The following is a 17,748-nucleotide window of genomic DNA, read 5'->3' as shown; positions in this document are numbered from 1 at the left end:
CGCCCACCCAGGAGCAGCCCACCGTCCTGGCCAGGTCTGACGGCAACAGTGGCCCCAGGGACAATTCCCTGCTGTGGTGGGATTTGTACTCCGGGGGTGGGGGACCACCTGGTGCCAGCACCGCCCTAACTCATTTGATTTGCATGCACCATGAAGGCACAGAAAGGTTAAGTGACTTCCCCCAAGTCACACAGCTGATAGGTGGTGGAGCCAGATTTTAACCAACAAACAAAATTCCCCAGTCACCATACTGAAGACTCACAGGCACTCCCCACGGAGAGACGGGGGTCACGCCCGCCTGTTTACAAATCAGGGGGAGGAAACCCAGAGAGGCAAAGCTGCCTGGCCAGTGGTGGGGCAGCGGGATTTAGGGTTGGCTGCCTCTGTTTCCGGGTGGTGGGAGTCGGGGGCCTGGCCAGGATACTTCAGCAGCCCGAGTTCTTCTTCCCAAGATCCACTGCCTCACTAGCCACCGGCAGCCCGGGACAACCTGCCCCAGGATGTGACAACTCATTACCGTCACAGTGACGAGCCAGGACCACCCCAGGGCATAACATCCCCCAGGCCCGAGGGAAAAGTGAGGCCAGCAGCCAGCGTCCCCAGGGCACCGCCCCCCTGGACTGGACTCACTGCCCCCTCCCCTCTGGGGGTCCCTCCCCTGAGTTCCAGGCTGGAACACGGAACTGGAGGGGGACCAGGGGAGGCTGGGACCGGGGAGGCGCTGGGGCTGAAACCTGAGAACCAGCCTTGGGGGGCAGGGGTGGGGTGGAGGGAGAGAGACCGGCAGACACAGGCTCAGTTGTGAGCCGGGAGAGAGGGCTCGCGCGTGTGCAAGCGTGCGTGTGCAAGCGTGCGTGTGCAAGCGTGCGTGTGCAAGCGCGCGTGTGCAAGCGCGCGTGTGCAAGCGTGCGTGTGCAAGTGCGCGTGTGCAAGCGTGCACGCGGCCGGGTGTGTGCTCTCTCCTCCCCTCTCGCAGGGAGGCCAGGCCCCCGCTGGACAGTAAAAGGTCCTGGAGGCGTGGAGGGCTGAGCCAGCCAGCAGGCAGGAGCGGGAGGAAGGAAGGGACAGGAGCGGGCAGAGAGGGCTGCCTGGGGCTGAGCGCCGGGGGCCAGGCCGGCCGAGGAAGCCCAGCGAGTATAAATAGCCAGCGGCCGCCCGGCAGAGGGGACTGGCACGGTGCGCTCTGCAGGCACCTGGCCACGCGGCAGGCTGACCCACTCCCCTGGCCGGCGCCGCGTCCCTGGATGCCCTCCCCGCCAGCCATGCTGCTGCGCGGCCTCCTCCTCCTGGCGGCCACCGTGACTGCAGCCCAGAAGAGGGGACTGGAGGCGGGCGGGCCACGCCAGGTGCAGCTGATCCAGCACGGCCAGTGCAGCTACACCTTCGTGCTGCCCGAGTCGCGGCCCTGCCCGCCGGCCCCGCCCGAGGCCCCCGGGAGCTCCAACAGCCTGCAGAGGGACTTGCCGGCCACGGAGAGCCTGGGCGCGTGGCGAGCCCAGCGGGTGCGGCAGCTGGAGAAGGCGCTGGAGAACAACACGCTGAGGCTGCAGAGGGTGAGTGCCGGCCCGCGGACCAGCGCGGTGGGCGATCACCCAGCGGGGCGGGAGGCTCAGAGAGGGCAGGCGCGGGCCAAGGCCACACAGCAGGGTTGCGCAGCCTCAGAACAGGGACGCAGGCTCTCTGCTGCCATCCGTCCGTGATCCGTTGGTTCATTCGTTCAATGGAACCTTGCTGAGCTCCTGCCGTGGCTGGGTCCGCCCCAGGTGCGGGGTGTACGACATAAACAGCACAATACGTCCCCTCTGGATGGACGGGGGAGAAGCGATTAAGAGGTGTCTCTACTGTGTCCGATGGGGACCCAAATGTGAGAGGCCCGCGGGGCAAGTGTGGCCTTGGCTGGCCGCTGCAGGTCAGGCCATTGGAGAGGTTGCCTCAGAGGAGCTGGTGCTTGAACCACAGGGCGCGACCCGGCGAGGGACCCGCAGCAGCCAGGACTGTGGGCAAGGGACATGGTCACCACCTGGGGAAGGTGGTGGCCAGAGAGCAAGAAGGGTGCAGGACGGAGCCCAAGAGTCAAGGGCAGGGCCGACCGCCAGGGCCCGTGGGCAGCGGTCGGCCTGTGCTCCGCGTGTTCTGGGAGCCGCCGCGGAGTTCTGAGCAGCCACCAGGCCCCTGGTTCACCTCTGGGGGCAGGATGGACGGCAGGGGCTCATGGGGGACGCTGAGGCCCTGAGGCCACCAGGCATCGGTGATGGCGCAGGGGCCTGGGCGCAGGCGCAGGGGCATGTGGTGAAGGGGGCGCTAACCGGCTCTGCGGATGGCGGGGACAGTCTGAGGGTCACTGAAGGGTCCCCCGCCGCTCTCCCATTCTCCCAGCGATCACTGAGCGCCAGGTGGGGCTCTGGGTGCAGAGGACGGGCAGGGAGGACCCGGGGTCCAGCATGCAGCTGGCCAGGGCCCTAGGCAGGAGCTCCCACGGGGAGAGATGAGACCCAGGAGCCCAGGCGGCCCGGGTGGAGGACGCGGGCAGACGGGTGGCCTTTCGGATTTAGCAGTGGCTGCACTTGACGGGCCGGACAGGGAGGGGGTGTGTAAAGAGGACCCGGCCGCAGAAAACACCTGCTCCCCGGCACCAGGCTACCCGCTCGGTAGTCACGCGCGGGCTCTCGCCGATGTCACCTGGTGTGACCAACAAAATGGAACTTTGAAAGGATCACAGGAAACCGTGTCAGTGGAGGCCTGAGAGCCTCCTCCGTTTTCCAAAGGCTGGTCTTGGGCACCCCGGGGAACATCCCTCCCCAGGGCAGGAGGGCGCCGACGGGTGTCCCCGCACATGAGGACACAGGCGCCCCCACAGGGTCCCCCAGACAGGCACGCCCGCCTCCTGCCTCTGCCCCGCTTCCTGCACCGCCTTCCATGGTCCCCGCCAGTCCCCCGGCCCACCTGCTTGCACCACCCCACGCTCAGTCCCCCAGGGACGCCCTCTGGGCTCCACCCTGTGGCCAGCCTGAGGGGCCTGTGTGCACCTCCCAGGCAGCTGTCCCGACATCCCGTGAGACAGTCCATGGACAGAGATGCCCCTCCTCCTCCGACTCCACCTGCCCCCACCCCAGCCTCTGCCCAGACAGGAGCCTCCTCCTTTAACGAGGCGTGGAGGCAAAGGGGGACCACGGTCATGCCCGGCACCGGGCCTTCCTTCAGGCTCAGAGGGAAGGAGGGCCTCCCTGGGCAAGGAGGAGGCCATGGCATGGGGACTCCCCTCAGGCCTCACGGCCTCCCGCTGCTCACTGCCAGCACTTACGCTTGGTTTCCTTCCCCAAGCGTCACCGTCTTGTCCCTCTGAGTCCCCTGGTGGCCGGTGCTTGGGAACACCAACTGAGCCAGCAGGTGGACTTGACCCCAAGGACCCCGCCCTTCAGCCTGTGGTGGACTGTCCTCTCTAGGTGTCCGCCAAGCCCAGCACTCCTGGGGGGTCATCAAGAGCACCCGGGGGCCCAGGAGCCCGATGGGCACCCAGCCAGCCTGGGTCACGTCTGACCTGGTGATCAGGATGAGCCGAGCGGAGAAAGGGACAGCTTGTCAGGGGACAGCTGGGAACCTTGGGGAGACCACGCGGGCACCAGTGGACCTTGGTCGACCTGGTCAGGAATTGCATGTGTCCCTGGGCCTCAGAATGTCACCACCCACTCTGGAGCTCTCAGAGGGACCCCAACCTGCCGCGTCTCAGGCAGGATCCATGCACCCTCCCGAGACTGTGCCGCACGGTGTCGGCCACGCCCTCTCTGGGTAGGCGATCCCAAGTCGAGCACCCCCTTCATGCCCTTTGACCTTCAGGCCACTGCTAGGTCACCCTGTGTGGATGGGGCCTTCCGGAAGATCAGAGCCATCTGCATGAGCACAGCTGAGCGTCAGTCTCCCTGGGTCTTATTCCACCCCAGACCCTGGGAGGTGGGAGCCCTGGCTTCGGAGCCCAGGGGGCAGAATTTGAGTTCCAGCTCCGCCCCTTCCTGGCTGTGTGACTTGGGGCGAATTGCCTCCCCTCTCTGAGGTTCATTTTCCTCAATGAGGTTCTGAGGGGATGATGCCCTAGAAGCCCTTGGGCTGGTGCCAGGCGTCATGCAAATTCTGCAGCGTTGACTGTCTCCATTAAGGGCTCTTCCTGGAGATAAACAGGGGCCAGCCTGTGCAGTGTGGGGGTCTTCCCTCCTCCCCGGCCACGTTGAGACACGCGTCCCTGGTTCCTTGGAACAGAGTTCTCCTTCCTGGTCCCGGGTCAGGATGGCTGTGGCCAGGACCGCCCTCCGGTTCTCCTGGTCTGGACGTACCTCAGAGACTTCAAAACGCAAAGTCTTCTTTTTGGCATTTTTCTAGAACAAAAAAAAAAAAAAAAGGAAAAGGAAAGAAGGGTTTGGAAGCGTTCTCTAACAGCCTGTTCAGCCCCGTTGCTCTGTAAGATTCCACATCTGCCAGGCATCCGGGCGCAGGCCGGCACTCCCCGCAGCTCTAGAGGCTGGGGCAGGAGGATCGCGAGTTCAAAGCCAGCCTCAGCAACTGAGTGAGGCCCTAAGCAACTCAGCGAGACCCTGTCTCTAAATGAAATACAAAATAGGACTGGGGATGTGGCTCAGTGGTCAAGTGCCCCTGGGTTCAGTCCCCAGTACCAAAGAGAAAAAAAAACAAAAGATTCCGCTCATCTGGGGAGAAGCAGGGAGACCCTCCCTGCGGTGAGTTCCCAGCAGCCAGAGCCTGCTCGGTCCACGCCCTCCCCTCCCCCCTGTTCTTCTGTGTCCGGATGAGGAAACTAGGGCTGGGGGGACGTGACTGGTCAGTCATGAAGCCCACCTGGATTCTAGGTCCAAGGGCAGGTTCTCCCTCCTAACTCTGGAGGGGCAGGGAGGCAAGATCTGGAGAGAATGGGCAGCTCCTTAACCTCTGGTGAATTTCCGAGTCCCGGGCATGCAGCTGCGGGTGCCCTTCTGCCCTGCGCAGAGGGCAAAGGCGGGAGTCCCAGCCTTGCCCCTTCCCTCGCCCCCTTCCTCCCCTCCCCCTCCTCCGCACCCCTCCTCCTCCTCCTCCTCCCCCTCCTCCTCCTCCTCCTCCCCCTCCTCTGCACCCCTCCTCCTCCTCCTCCTCCTCCTCCTCCCCCTGGAAAACCCCTGCCCAGTGACTCACATCTGGAGCAGCCATGCCGGCTACTCATCAGCTCTGGCTTTGCTCCGCCCCCTCTTCTGGGTGAAGAAGCAGCAGCGGTCAGGAATGTTGGGGGGGCAGGCCAGCTGGAGCCCCAGGTCCCTGCTGGGCCGTGCAGTCCAGTGGTTAGTGCCGTGGCCTCCTGGGTCCTCCGAGGACCGGGCTGGCCCTTCGCTGTGCCTCATCTGTGAGGTGGGAGAATAAAGGACCCTACCCCGACCTTGACCGTGGGACAGGTAAAGCACCTGGCAGTGGCAGGTGCCTCACGGTGGCTCCCTCCTGTCACTGTGGTCCCGGTGCCCTCAGCGTTCTCAGTCAGGACATGCCATCCTCTGCCTCCTCCTCTGTCCCCTTCTACGGTGAGGAAATCCAGGGCCAGAACAAGCCCCAGGCCCTGGCCCACCTCCACCGCCCCAGGCTGGCACGTCTCCCGTCTCTCGGGCCCTAGGGGCCGGCCCACCCTCACACCTGCGTCCCTCTGCTCTCTCACCTGGACCAAGCATTGGCTGGCCTGGGGCTCGCTATCTTCATGTCCCTCTGCCTCCCAGGCTCCTCCCTGGAGGCTCAGCAGCCTCCACTGACTCACTGACTCTGGGGTCCCCTCTCTCTCCTGCCTGGCTGGCTGTCTCCTGCATCTCCCGTCTCTCTCAGGTCCTCCCGCCACCCTCCAGGCCCTGGCTGGGCTGGGTCCCGAGGGCCCAGGGTCGGCACCCACCCCGCAGCCAGGCCCCTTGGCTGGGGCCTCCCTCTTCCCGTTCTGCACCCAGAGCCAAGCAGGGAGGGGTCAGGTCATGGGCAGGGGCCTCCCGACCTGGCACCCGCCCAGGCTCTGCGGTCGGCTCCAGGTTCCTGACGTCAAACCTCAGAATAACTCAGCCCCTCAGCCCAGCTTCTTCAGGCCTGGCCCGGGCGGGCGTGGGTCAGAGAGCACCCAGCGGGAGCCCAGTGTGGGGCCTGGCCTGGCCCAGGGCCCTCCCGGCTGCCCCGGCCCCCCCAGGCTGCCCGTAAATTCTTGGCATTTTCGGTCCTCGGTTATCCAAACAAGAAATGAATCTCGGTTGCCGAACAAAATATCTCGGGGTTTGATTTCCTAACCTCACCGCCGGCTTCTTCCTGAGCAGTCTGGCACTGGGGGTGGGGGGTGGCGAAGAACCTCTGCTTCTAGAAGGAAAAGGATGATTTTGGCCCGAAGGGACCCAGATGCCATCAGCCCGGGGACAACCAGCCGGCTGGTGCTTGGGGCGAGGCTGGGCGGCGGCCGCCTCTCGGGCTTTCCTCCGAGGAACGGGGTTTATTTGTTTGAGCAGCTTGGAGGGGTCCTCCTGCAGGGCAGGGTCCCATGTTTCTGGCTCTGTCCACCCTGGCCCGAGAGCACAGGGGGCTGGGGGCTGGGGAGACCCTCTCCCGGTGGCCTCAGGCAGGGAACGTGAGGAATCAGGCCCTGGGTCTGCCTCTGGACAAGCCCACACCTCCAGCCAGACTCTGGCCTCAGGGCATTTGCTTAAGCTCAGAGAAATGTCTGGAATGGACTTGCCTCGGAGTCTGGGTTAGAATGACCTGGGAACAGAGGTCATGTTCTAGGGGGTCACTGACCCGCTGTGGGTCCCTGGGGAAGTCACCTACTCAACTGGCTCCTCTGTGAAGTGGAACCAACCTGCTTCTGGCCTCTCAGAGTGAGGAAGGGATAAGGAAAGACAAGAAGAATCACGGCGAACACATATTGAGCGCCCACTGTGTGCCCCTCGCTGTCCTGTGGACTTTGTGCAGATTCTTGCATTTGCTTCTCAAAATGCCCGGATGAAGTGAGATTGTGCATGAAGAGGTGAGGAAACCAAGGCACCGAGAGGCTTAGGGGACCAAGATCACAGGACAGGCTGGGCGAGGTCGATGGGAACACAGGCAGCCCAGGGCAGAGCGGCAGGGGAGTCCGCTGCAGCCTCTCCACGTCCTGACTTATAGGAGAGCATCTTCCTCCTTCCTGGGCCTCAGTTTCCTTCTCTGCAAAATGGGGATCATGATAATTACCCCCGGGGAGCCCAGCAGAACCTGAAAATACCTGGGGCGTCTGTGGGTGAATTGATTCCTCGGAGTTGAAAGCGAAGCCCTTAGAGAAGCAGAGCCTCAGAACCTCAGGCCAGCAGAGTCTGAGGACTCCGGCTCCTGACCCTAGTTCAACGTCCACTGGTCTATAGCACACTCTGTGGTCATCACGCAGGGCTGCAGGAAGGAAGGCAGTTTCCAAGTGGCCTGGGGAAGCCCTGTAAGGCAGCTCTGCAGGGACTGCAGATGGGCTGCGGGGTTGGGAGAGAGGAGCCAATAGACGGCGGGAGTCACTCTCAGCCCCGCAGGCTTGAACTGTCCCCACGGTGCCTCTTGCCAACAGCCCTGTTGTTTTGCTCAGCTTTTGAGTTAATTTCCAGGGTGCAGAACTTGGAAATCTTAGCTGGGCTTGATAGTGCACGCCTGTAATCCTGGTTACTCAGGAGGCTGAGGCAGGAGGATCACAAGTTCGAGGCCAGCCTCAGCAACTCAGTGAGACCCTGTCGCAAAATAAAATCTAAAGGGCTAAGGATGTGGCTCGGTGGTAGAGCATTGACCTAGTGTGTGTGAGGACCTGAGCTTGTCACCTAGTACCGCCAAAGTGGAATACACGCACATACACACACATGTGCATATATATACAAAATGTGTATTTAGAGCAGGGCATCTGTACATATGGAAATACACGAAAACCCAGGAGAAAAGATTAGTTGTCATCCTGACCCCTGACCACCTCCTCATCAATGTCTTTGGGCCTTCTTAGGCATTTACATTTTTTATTGAAAGGTTGTAGATATACGAAGAAAAACAAAAATTCCCTGTTCCCACACCTGGCTGAAAAGACAAGGCCCGGAGCCCCCCCTCCTCCCCCCCGCAGAACTGTTTTCAGCTGGGGGCTCATCGCCTCTTCCTGCGTCTGTCCCTCCCTGACCCGGGGCGGGTGTGCTTCCCACGGACATGACGTCCCACCAGCCACCAGCATCTTCCTGAGTCACTTTTATCCGCTGGACCTTGTGTTTGTGCATCTCTGCAAAGGTTCGCAGAATGAGCCTCCGTTTTGCCATCTGTCCCGGAGAGACACGGCCCTGGCTTGCTGCGGGCCCAGGGGGCCGCTCTGGGGATGTCACTGGCGCGGCTTCGGCTGGCGGACGGTGGGGTGCTGTCGTTCCTGCTGTGGGCGCGCCCTTGCTGAAGCACACAGGGACTCCGGGCCGGGTCCTGCGGGGTGTCTTACAGCACTGGCTCAGTTCACCGAGCCCCCAAAACCCCGAAACAGGAGGACTGGCAGGGTCCTCGTCTGGGGTGGGGAAGCCAAGCCCAAAGAAGAGAGGGGGTGGCTGGGAAGCCCAGCAGACGGCTCCATGGCCCAGGCTCACCCGCTGGGCAGACCCCCTCTGCTCGCTCCTAGGAGGACAGGGACACTGATGGGCAGAGGAGTGACCTGGTCTCATCCACTCCAGGGGCAGGGGCAGGGATTAGACCAGAGCCCAGAGCTCCTGCTTCTCCCCCCAGGGGACAGGACGCACGGCATGCTGTGACGTCGTGAAAGGTCCACGTCCCTGCAGTTGCGGGGTCCTGCGCAGCCGGCGTGCCCGTGTGCGCACGCGTGCGGTTCTGAACCTGATCTGCTGGCTGAGAGCGCTCATCAATCACGCCTTCCCCCGAGGGTTACTGAGGGCTGCTCTGGGCCCAGGCACTGAGCGAGGAAGGCACATCCTGGCCCTCCTGGGGCAGAGGCCGACACTAACCTAGCTTTCTCATATGTAGGGTCAACCATGACATGTGCTGAAAAGCAGGGGCAGGGTGACCACCGTGTGCTGGGACATATAATGGGCACCTGACCTGGAGGGAGAGTCTGCTTCAGGAGAGCGGAGCTGAGCCCTAAAGATCGGGTTGGCGGTTCCCAGGTGAGGAAGGGAAGGGGAAAGCATTCTAAGCACAGGGAACAGCAAGTGCAAAGGCCCTGGGGCAGAACCAAGCAAGGAAGTGAAAGTGGCTCCATGAGGTCAGAGGACACAAGGCCACAAGAGCTTGGCCGTGATGCGGCTAGAGTGCCCAGAGGGGCCAGGCCAGATCTTCCCAGGCTAGACTCTGTTCTTGGGGACCATGAGGACTGGGAACTGATGTGGCCATGCTTCCATCCTGCCCCCACTGAGCCTGACCTGGGCAGTGACTGTGGACATCTGGACACGTCCTTCCCTCCCTGCCTGACCCTGATCTTGTCTCTGCCATGCCAGCTGCAGGGACTGCCTGGGCTGCCACAGATCCAAGGTGGGCGTTTACTAGCCCTGGATGACGCTTGGGCTCTTGAGGCCTCAGTTTACCCATTTGTCAAGGGCAGCACGCTACCCATGGGGTGGGCACAGCGTCCCCCCGTGAGAGGTGAGACTCAGAAGGCAGGATGGCCGCAGATACTCTGCAGACATGTGCCAGGCCCTGTGCTAGAACCCAAAAGAACAAGCCAGACGCTCCGAGTGCCCAGGCCAGAGCCTCCAGCGCCATTCCCTGTGCCTCCCGGCCCGTTTGGGGTGGGGAACCAAGAGCCCCTCTGCCAACGAGGCCACTGTGGCGCTGAGAAGCCACGTCGCTGCACAGGAAGGAAAAGCCGGAGGCGCCTGCTCTCAGCGGGTCCAGCAGACTGGACGGGGGGCCACAGCTGGAGTCTGGAGGTGCTGGCCCTTGCTGGGCGTGCGGTCAGGCTGGAGCCAGAGCTCACCCCTCCTGTCGGTGCCCGGCTCCGGCCTGCTTCCTGGCCCACTCGCCCCACCTGCTCGCAGCCTGACCCAGGGAAAAGCCACCGGGCCTCTGGCAGGGAGGGGAGCGGCTGAGGAAGGCCCGCCTGGCTGCTCGAAGGTGAGACAAAGCCCGGGTCCGCGTTGGACACAGGGTCAAGGCCTGGTCGGGCCCAGAGGGCCTGGGGCAGCTGAAGAAGGCAGGGGGCGGGGTGCCCAGGGACGGCAGGGAGGGCAGGGTGGGCGGGCCCACGGGAGCCCGGCTCCACGCAGGGGAGCTCCGTGTGGACTCTGGAAACGCAGAACGCTGTTTATCTACTGCGCCAAACCCAGCCTCCGGGACACTTTAAGCTTAAGATGGCGACAGACGGTCCCTGGTCTCTGGGGTGAGGAGGGATCCAGGAGACTGAACTAGGCGGCTCCGCCCAGGGTCTTCTCTGGTGGTCGAGCTGGGGCCAGCTGGGCCCTGCTCACCTGCGACTGGCCTGGGGCCTGTGGGGGGCCTCGGGGTCTCTCCAGGCCCCGGGGCCGGTTCTCCTGGAGCTCGCCTCAGAGAGGAGAGGACAGCCGCAGCCGCAGCCGGGCCCCTGGACACACACCAACACCTCAGCCATCGGGACCCCGTGGGACGGGGGCAGCGTGAGGGGAAGGCCAGGGGAGGGATCCCTGGGGCAACCGGGGTGGCTGCCGCAGGACCTGTCCTCGTGGCTGAATGTGGCCCTTGGTGACCAGAGGCCTACGGTTTTGTTGTGATCATTAACACATAGTAGGCACACAGGTCACTGGGATCCCCAGTGGTATTTCCAACTGCCCGCACACCAGGCGTGGCCTCGGGCCATCCAGCCTTCTCCTACCTAAGTGCCCACGTTTAAGTCCACCCTCTGCCACCTGTGACTTGGGCAAGGCGCTCGCTTTCTCGGCTCTTCCTCTTCCCTGTCTGCAAAATGGGTGGATCAGACCCCACGGGCGAGTGGGCTGTTGGTCAGTTCCTCAGGACCAGGTGGGGTGCACAGAGCCCCGGGCCTTCCTGGGGAGCCCTGGGCCCACCTTTCCTGCTCTCTCCCCAGCCCCTGCACAGGTCTTGGTGCCTCTGAATGACTTTGTCAGACAAGCAAATGAGCATGGAGACTGTGCCTCATTCATTCTAGAACTTTCCTCTGCCCCCCCAACACTCCTCCCACTCTCTGGTCTCCCTGTTGGCATTCCTTCCCCTCCCTGTCCAGTCTCTGGGCTCCACCCCGCTGTCCTGTCTCAGGGCTCCAGCGGTGGCCAGGGCTGGGATGTGGAGGTCCAAACTTATTTCTAGCAACCAAACCACGGTTCCGTGGAAACGTGTTGCCGGTGCATGAACCAGCTGGACTTTTCTTTTGACGGGTATCAACTGAGGACCACGACGGCCCCGCACTGTTCTAGACTCAGGCTGTGGCCGTGAGCCAGGCAGGGAAGGTCCTGTGCTGCCGGGGCTGATATTCCTGGGGGACTCAGACGGACAACAAATGGCTGTGATGGTTTTGCGTGGAGAGGAGCCGTGAAGAACCCGGCTCGGGCACCCTAATGGACAGCACGGGAGGACGACGGCGGGTGGTCCGGGAAGGCTTCCCAGAGGAGGCGAGGAGTGTGAGGAGACTGGGAGTCAGAGGGAGGCTGGGGGAGACGCGGGGCGTGGGTGCACTGAGCAGTGCGGTGGACGGCCCTCTGGTACCTGCGGTCACCGCTGCAGCCTCCAGGGCACAGGGAGGGACCGCCCAGGTGCTCCCTCTGCCGAGGAGAGAACAACAGTCCCAATCACAAGCGCGCACAGCCTTGAACTTGCCATTCTGCTTGGAGGGATCCGTCTCCCTCGCGGCCTTGCAGGGGTGACAAAGGACAGGTGCACAAGCACCTTCATGCAACCTCCTGGTGATGGAAGGTCCTGGCTCTTGGGGACCAATGAGCAGAGGGCGGTGGCCCAGGGGGACCAGCCCGCGGATGTTCAAGGGCAGGCTCGCTGAATAAATGTGTGGCCGCCATCTCCGTGATGACGCCAAGAAAAACGAAGCCAGGCGCAGACGGTGAGCCCACATCTCCGCAGACTCCAGGGCCGGGGACAGGGCGCCGGGCTTGCTCACGCCTGGTGTGCGCAGTTTGCTCTGGAAGGAAACCCAGGAAACTCCCTCGGTGGCCTGTAAGGACAGGAACCGCAGCTGGGGCGGGGCTGGGAAATTTGTTTTTCGTTTCATTCCTTTGGGCTCCTTGGAATTTTGAACAATGTGCTGGTATCTCACTCAAAACAATGAAAATCACGAAAATTTACATGTGAATTGAAACTCGCCCACACGGCCAGCCCTGACCTCCAGGTTTTCACAGATCTGCACCCCAGGTGGCTATCAGTTCCTGTGTGCGTCCTGGGCCGTCACTCTCCCCACTGGGGCCTCAGTTTCCCCGTCTCTGAATGGAGGGGGTGGGGGCTGAGGGGTCCCTGAGGGCGTCTGTGGATCTTCCCGGGGCCCCACGTCCCTCCCCATGGGCGCTGCTCCTAGAGCCCTCTGCGCCACCCCAGACCAGCTCCCCAACGTGGCCTGGCTCAGCCTGGAGCTCAGAGTAAGGCTCCCCCTCTTTCCCGCTCCCCCACCCCAGGGCAGCCTGGTTTGAACCCTTCTTGTTGGGGTGGTCTTGCAAATTTCCAAAGCAAAGACTTCTGTTTTCCTGGAAAAGAATCTGCAAGAAGCCTGATTCAAGGTGACATGGGGTCACAGCAAGGCTTGGGGTGGAAAGTGCCGTAATGACTTGGGTTTACCAGGGCCTTTCTGGCTATGCGTGGGGCACACTTGAGGGGCTGTGGGAGTGAGGACAGAGGCTGAGGGCGCAGTGAGGAGACTTGGGTCCCACTAGGGACGGCGATGGTGGGTGGGGAGAGGTGATCAGATTCTGCATGTGGCCGAGACTGGGTGTGGGGTGTGGGAGAGACAGAGGAGCCGGGGACCCCTCCGAGGGCTTGGGCCTAAACCAGGAAGGATAGATAGAGATAGAGTCATTTGGCTAAGGTCACACAGCGGAGGTGCGGAGCAGGGAGCAGCCTTGGGGGCGGGGAGGTCCTGGCTCCTGGTCCTGTGGTCTTAGCTCTTGCAGCGCCGGGGGGAGGCTTCCGGGAGAGTCTCCGGTCTTCCTCCACCTTCACGCACATCCCGACTCTCGCAAACCTGGTTCTCTTGGGTCTGGTTCAGGAACAAGCCTGGGACAGGGACCCAGGAGCTGGTCAACAGGTAGACGCCCGCAGCCGGGCTTGTCTGGTCCTCGTCCTGCACTGTGGGGGAGACGCCCTTCCGCCTGAGCAGCCCTGCCCCGACCCTCCCACCTGACCTGGCCGTCCACACCAGCAGATCTGGGGAAAGCCTAGCCTCTCGACCGTGACCTGCTCCTCGGTCAGCGGGGCCATCAGCAGAGCCTCCCTGTCGAGGACTGGGCTGGGGAGCCATTGAGGGGCTACTGCAAGGGCCCCAAGCCCTCCTGGCACACAGTAGGGCTGCGTGGGAATTACCAGGAAAACTGCCATTCTTCAGGGACCCCCGACTTCTCCTCCGCCCCTGCTCTTGGTGCAGTTCCACCAGCCAAAGGGGGACAGGCAACCAGGACAGATGCTCCACGCCAAGAGGCCAGCTCTGGCCTGTGCTGTACGTGGGGATGCTGTGACAGAGCAGAGCGGGCAGCCGGCCAGCCTCAGGCAGCCCAGCAGTGAGGACGATGACAGCAGCTCCTGTCGCTGCACCCCAGCCCGTGCCCTGCGTGGGCTCAGGCAACCTCAGCACAGCCCCGTGGGGTAGCCCTGTCTCTGTGCCCATTCTTCAGATAGTGACACTGAGGCTCTGAGGGACACACAGGTGGCTGTGAACAGAGGCCCTCTCCAGGCCTGCAGAGGAGTACTATTAGCCAGGCGCAGCGGTGCACACTGTGACCCAGCAGCTCGGGAGGCTGAGGCAGGAGGATCGCCAGTTAGAAGCCAGCCTCAGCTGGGCTAGTATCGAGGCCCTAAGCAACTCAGGGACACCCTGTCTCTAAATAAAACATAAAAAAGGGCTGGGGATGTGGCTCAGTGGTTGAGCTGAGTGTCCCCAAGTTCAATCCCCGGTAATACGAAGCAAAAAAGGAAAAGAGTATTATGAAAGCTAGAGGAAGTTTCTAGAGCCTCTCCAGGGGTGACAGCAGAGCGCGGATCCTTGCTGAGGTTGCTCCATGCCAGGCCCCATTCTCGTTCCTTCCCAGGCACCGCCTTTGGCCTCCACGACGATCCCACAGGGAGAAGCTGGGTCCTCAGTTGACAGAGAGGGAAACTGAGGCTTGGGAAGAAGACCCTCTGCTGAGGGCCCGTGGCTTGTCAGTGAGCTTAGGGAACCAGTGTCAAGAGTCCCCAGGGAGAAACCTCGCCGTCTGGAGGGAGCCCTACTGGGCTTCGCCTTCCTGCAGGGCCCCTCCCGCCCCGGGGCCAGCCCGCACCCTCCCAGGCAGACGAGAGCCCACAGCTAGACGCCGCGGAGAGGCCCTTGACTCCCAAAGGCTCCAGCAAACATTGCGGGCACCTTAGTTGTCCATGCAGCATGGCTCTGCCCACGTGGGAGCTGGCCTCCACCCTCCTGGCCTCCAGAGAGGCGCCAAACACTTCCACCAATGACCTTGCTCCTCACCGCATCCCACAGAGTGGCCCTGTTATCACACCACCTCTGGACGGGGCACGAAGGCCCAGCGGCTGGAAGATACCAGCGAGGGGCAGCCCAGGCTGGGGTCCCTAGAGGCCCTTTCCCCTTGCCCGTCGTGAGGCTTCCTGGAGGCAGAACCACAGAGCCACATGCTGTCCTTCATGTCGTAGGCTTTTCTTCCGAGGGAGGGTGCCAGTCATTCACTCCAACACTCATGGAGAAGCTACAGATCACCAGACAGAAGCCAAGGCAGGCGAAGCCCTGCACGCTGGCCTCCAGGTCCCACTGGGGATTTCAGTAAGAAAGGCCCCTGCGGGAGGCGTCTGTCCGAGGGAAAATTCCGGCATCTGGTGAAGCTCTGGACCCCCTCTCAGAAGAACGCTTTTAAAAAATTAAATGCACTGGGCACTGTGGCGCACACCTGTAGTCCCAGGGGCTCAGGAGGCTGAGGCAGGAGGATGGCGAGTTCAAAGCCAGACTCCGCAATTCAGTGAGGCCCAAAGCAACTCAGTGAGACCCTGTTTTAAATTAAACATAAAAAGGACTGGGGATGTGGCTCAGGGGTTAAGTACTCTGGGTTCAATTCACAATACCTAAAAAAAAAAAAAACACAGGCATCTTCCTTACACACAGTGGGTCCACACTCTCAGTAATGCTTAGCATCCTGCTGTTTTTTCCTGGAGTGTGTCTGGGGCATCTTCTCAGTCCACCTGCGGAATGAAGTTCAGCCTTGTCCTTTTTAACAGTAGGAACAGTAGGGTACTGACTCATGACCCAGACAAACCAGAATGAGTCACATGTTGGTTGTGTAACCACGATGGGGCCTTTCACATGGCAGAATGCTTCAGATGACCTGGGAGATCGGAGCGCTGATTATCACATTTGAGGGAAGAGGTTCAGACAGACAGAGGCATCTGCCCAAGTTCCCCCAGTCAGTAAGCTGAGAGCTGCATCTCAAACCCAGGTCCATTGGTGCTGCGTGCTCTGAATTTGTTTTTATTTGCAGTTGACAAATCTTTCTCCAACCATGAACCATATGCAAAATACATCAGAGCACAGTGTTGTTATTGACTTCTTGAATTTCAGACAGTGGACACACTGCCGTCTACCTCAGGGCCTTTGCACTTGTGTTCCCTCCACCTGGAATCCCCTCCCTCTGGCTTTCCCTCTGCTGGTTCCGTCTCATGGTCAGGCTTTCCTGCCCCCCTGGCTAAACTCCCCACCACCCATTACTGTTGTTTCTTTTCCTCATAGCGCTCATAACGACTGTGTTTAGCTACTTTATTTAGTGGAAGAGTCTTAGGATCAGAAAAGTAGCTAGTTTTATTCTGGATTCCCTAGGATCTAGTACAGAGCTGAGAAGTGATCCAGAAATAATTACGGGATGAATTCGTGAATAACCCAGGGTAAGGGGATTCGTTTGAAGAAACATATTTAATAATACCTATTTAACACAGGGGACATTTTATAGAATCTTGTGTGTGGGTTCACTTTTTATAAGGCATAGTCTGCATGCGGTAAAACACACCCTTTTCACATACAGCTGCATGAGGTTTGCCAAACGCACCCAGACAGTAACCGCCACTGCAATCATGATCAGACGGTGCCAGGACCCCTGGGGGCCCCTGCTTCCCTTTATGGTCAGTTCCCAACCCCAGGTTCCAGTTCCTGGCGATGGCAGATTCTAATTTGCCCAGAGAGTCACAGAGATGAAACCCTCGAGTGTGTAACCATTTGACTCTGGCTTATTTATTTATTTTTTTCCTTTTGGTACTGGGATCACTTAAGCACTGAGCCACCTCCCCAGCCGTTTTTATAATTTATTTAGGGATGGGGTCTCACTAAGTTGCTTAGGGCCTCCCTAAGTTGCTGAGGCTGGCTTTGAACTCACGATCCTCCTGCCTCAGCCTCCCGAGCTGCTGGGATGACAGGCGCGGGCCACCTATTTCACTCCGCATAGCGTGTCTGAGATTCAGCCAGCTTCGGCAGGCATTAACGGTCCTTCCTGTTCATCAGTGAGTGACACTTATTGAGTGGCTGGACCACAGTTACTTATCCACGCGCCCAAGTCCGTCTTACACAAATAATGCCGAAGAAAACCAGCTTCTGGCCGCTGAGGTTGCTCAGCCACAGATGAGCCCCGGCCGTCTGTCAGGAGCACCCTCTGTCCCTTCCGTGTCCTGCTTGTCAAAACTCCTTTTCTTCAAGGCCCTTTCCAAATGCCCTCTTTCCAACAGGGTTTCCTTTCCCCTTTCACAGGCTTGTAAAGCGAGGCTCTGAGACGTGGTAACTCCAAGGGCCCCGGCTAGAGCGTGGCAGTCAGAACTTGAACACAGGGCAAGGGCAGGGCTGCTAGCCGCGCAGGGCCCACGCCCAGCCTCTTCACAGGCCTCGCTGTGGTGGAGATTAAACCCTGTTCCCACCCTGGGCCTGAGAATTTGCCAGCATGAAGGTGACAGGAAGGGACGGGTCCAATTCCCGGGTCGGATGGGAGTCTGGAGAACCTGGCCGGCTCCTCCCTGGACTCCTTCACCTGCACTTTCAGCTGGCGCCCCAGTGCTCGGTCAGACCCAGCACCCCCATCCTGCTGGCTTTGGTCTCCAGAGTCCCAGCCCAGTGCCACCGGCCCATCTGGCTTGGATTATCCACCCCAGGACCCAGGCTGGTGGGCGGGCATGGCAAATTGGGTGATGGGATCCAGCTGCGAGTGGCCTCTGCCCAGCCCAGCCACTTGGAGCCACGGGACAAGTAGGGGACCAGCGAGGGTACTTAGGAAGCTCTAGTCAGTTGAGGTGACCCCAGACTACCCTCAGTCCCCAGAAAACCTAAAGAAGCCCTGGGCGAGGAGTCCTGGAACCTGGCTGGGGGTGGAGACCTGGGCAAGTCTTCTGAGGCCTCCGGGAGGCCAGGGAGAGGTGCCCGGAAGGTCCCGACTCAGGAATGAGCTTGCTGAGGCCCCCCGGGAGCAGACGCTCAGGCCGGGGAGTCTGCGTTTTCACCTGGGATCCGGGAGGTTCCGGGGGCATGGAAAAGTCGAGAACCGGCCTCAGAAGCTCTGCTGGCCTCTCTGCTGGTGACCCAGCCAGCCACCCACTAGGATTCCTGGGGAGTTGAGT

At 61.2% G+C, this 17,748-nt stretch overlaps 1 protein-coding gene across 2 annotated transcripts in view; it reads left to right on the top strand.

Annotated features, from left to right (window-relative positions):
* The first annotated feature begins 1,057 nt into the window (after positions 1-1,057).
* Positions 1,058-17,748, top strand: part of Angpt4 (angiopoietin 4) — a 37,306-nt gene continuing 20,615 nt past the window's right edge. For both annotated transcript variants that reach the window (XM_047541078.1, XM_047541077.1), the window contains exon 1: positions 1,058-1,553. In XM_047541078.1, coding sequence (XP_047397034.1) covers positions 1,245-1,553 — 309 coding nt within the window. In that variant the 5' untranslated portion in view covers positions 1,058-1,244. The remainder of the gene's footprint in view (positions 1,554-17,748) is intronic.

Source organism: Sciurus carolinensis, chromosome 2, assembly GCF_902686445.1.
Source record: "Sciurus carolinensis chromosome 2, mSciCar1.2, whole genome shotgun sequence".
Classification (NCBI taxonomy): domain Eukaryota; kingdom Metazoa; phylum Chordata; class Mammalia; order Rodentia; family Sciuridae; genus Sciurus; species Sciurus carolinensis.
Note: the sequence above shows the minus strand (reverse complement) of the source record. Positions and strands in the feature narration are given on the sequence as shown.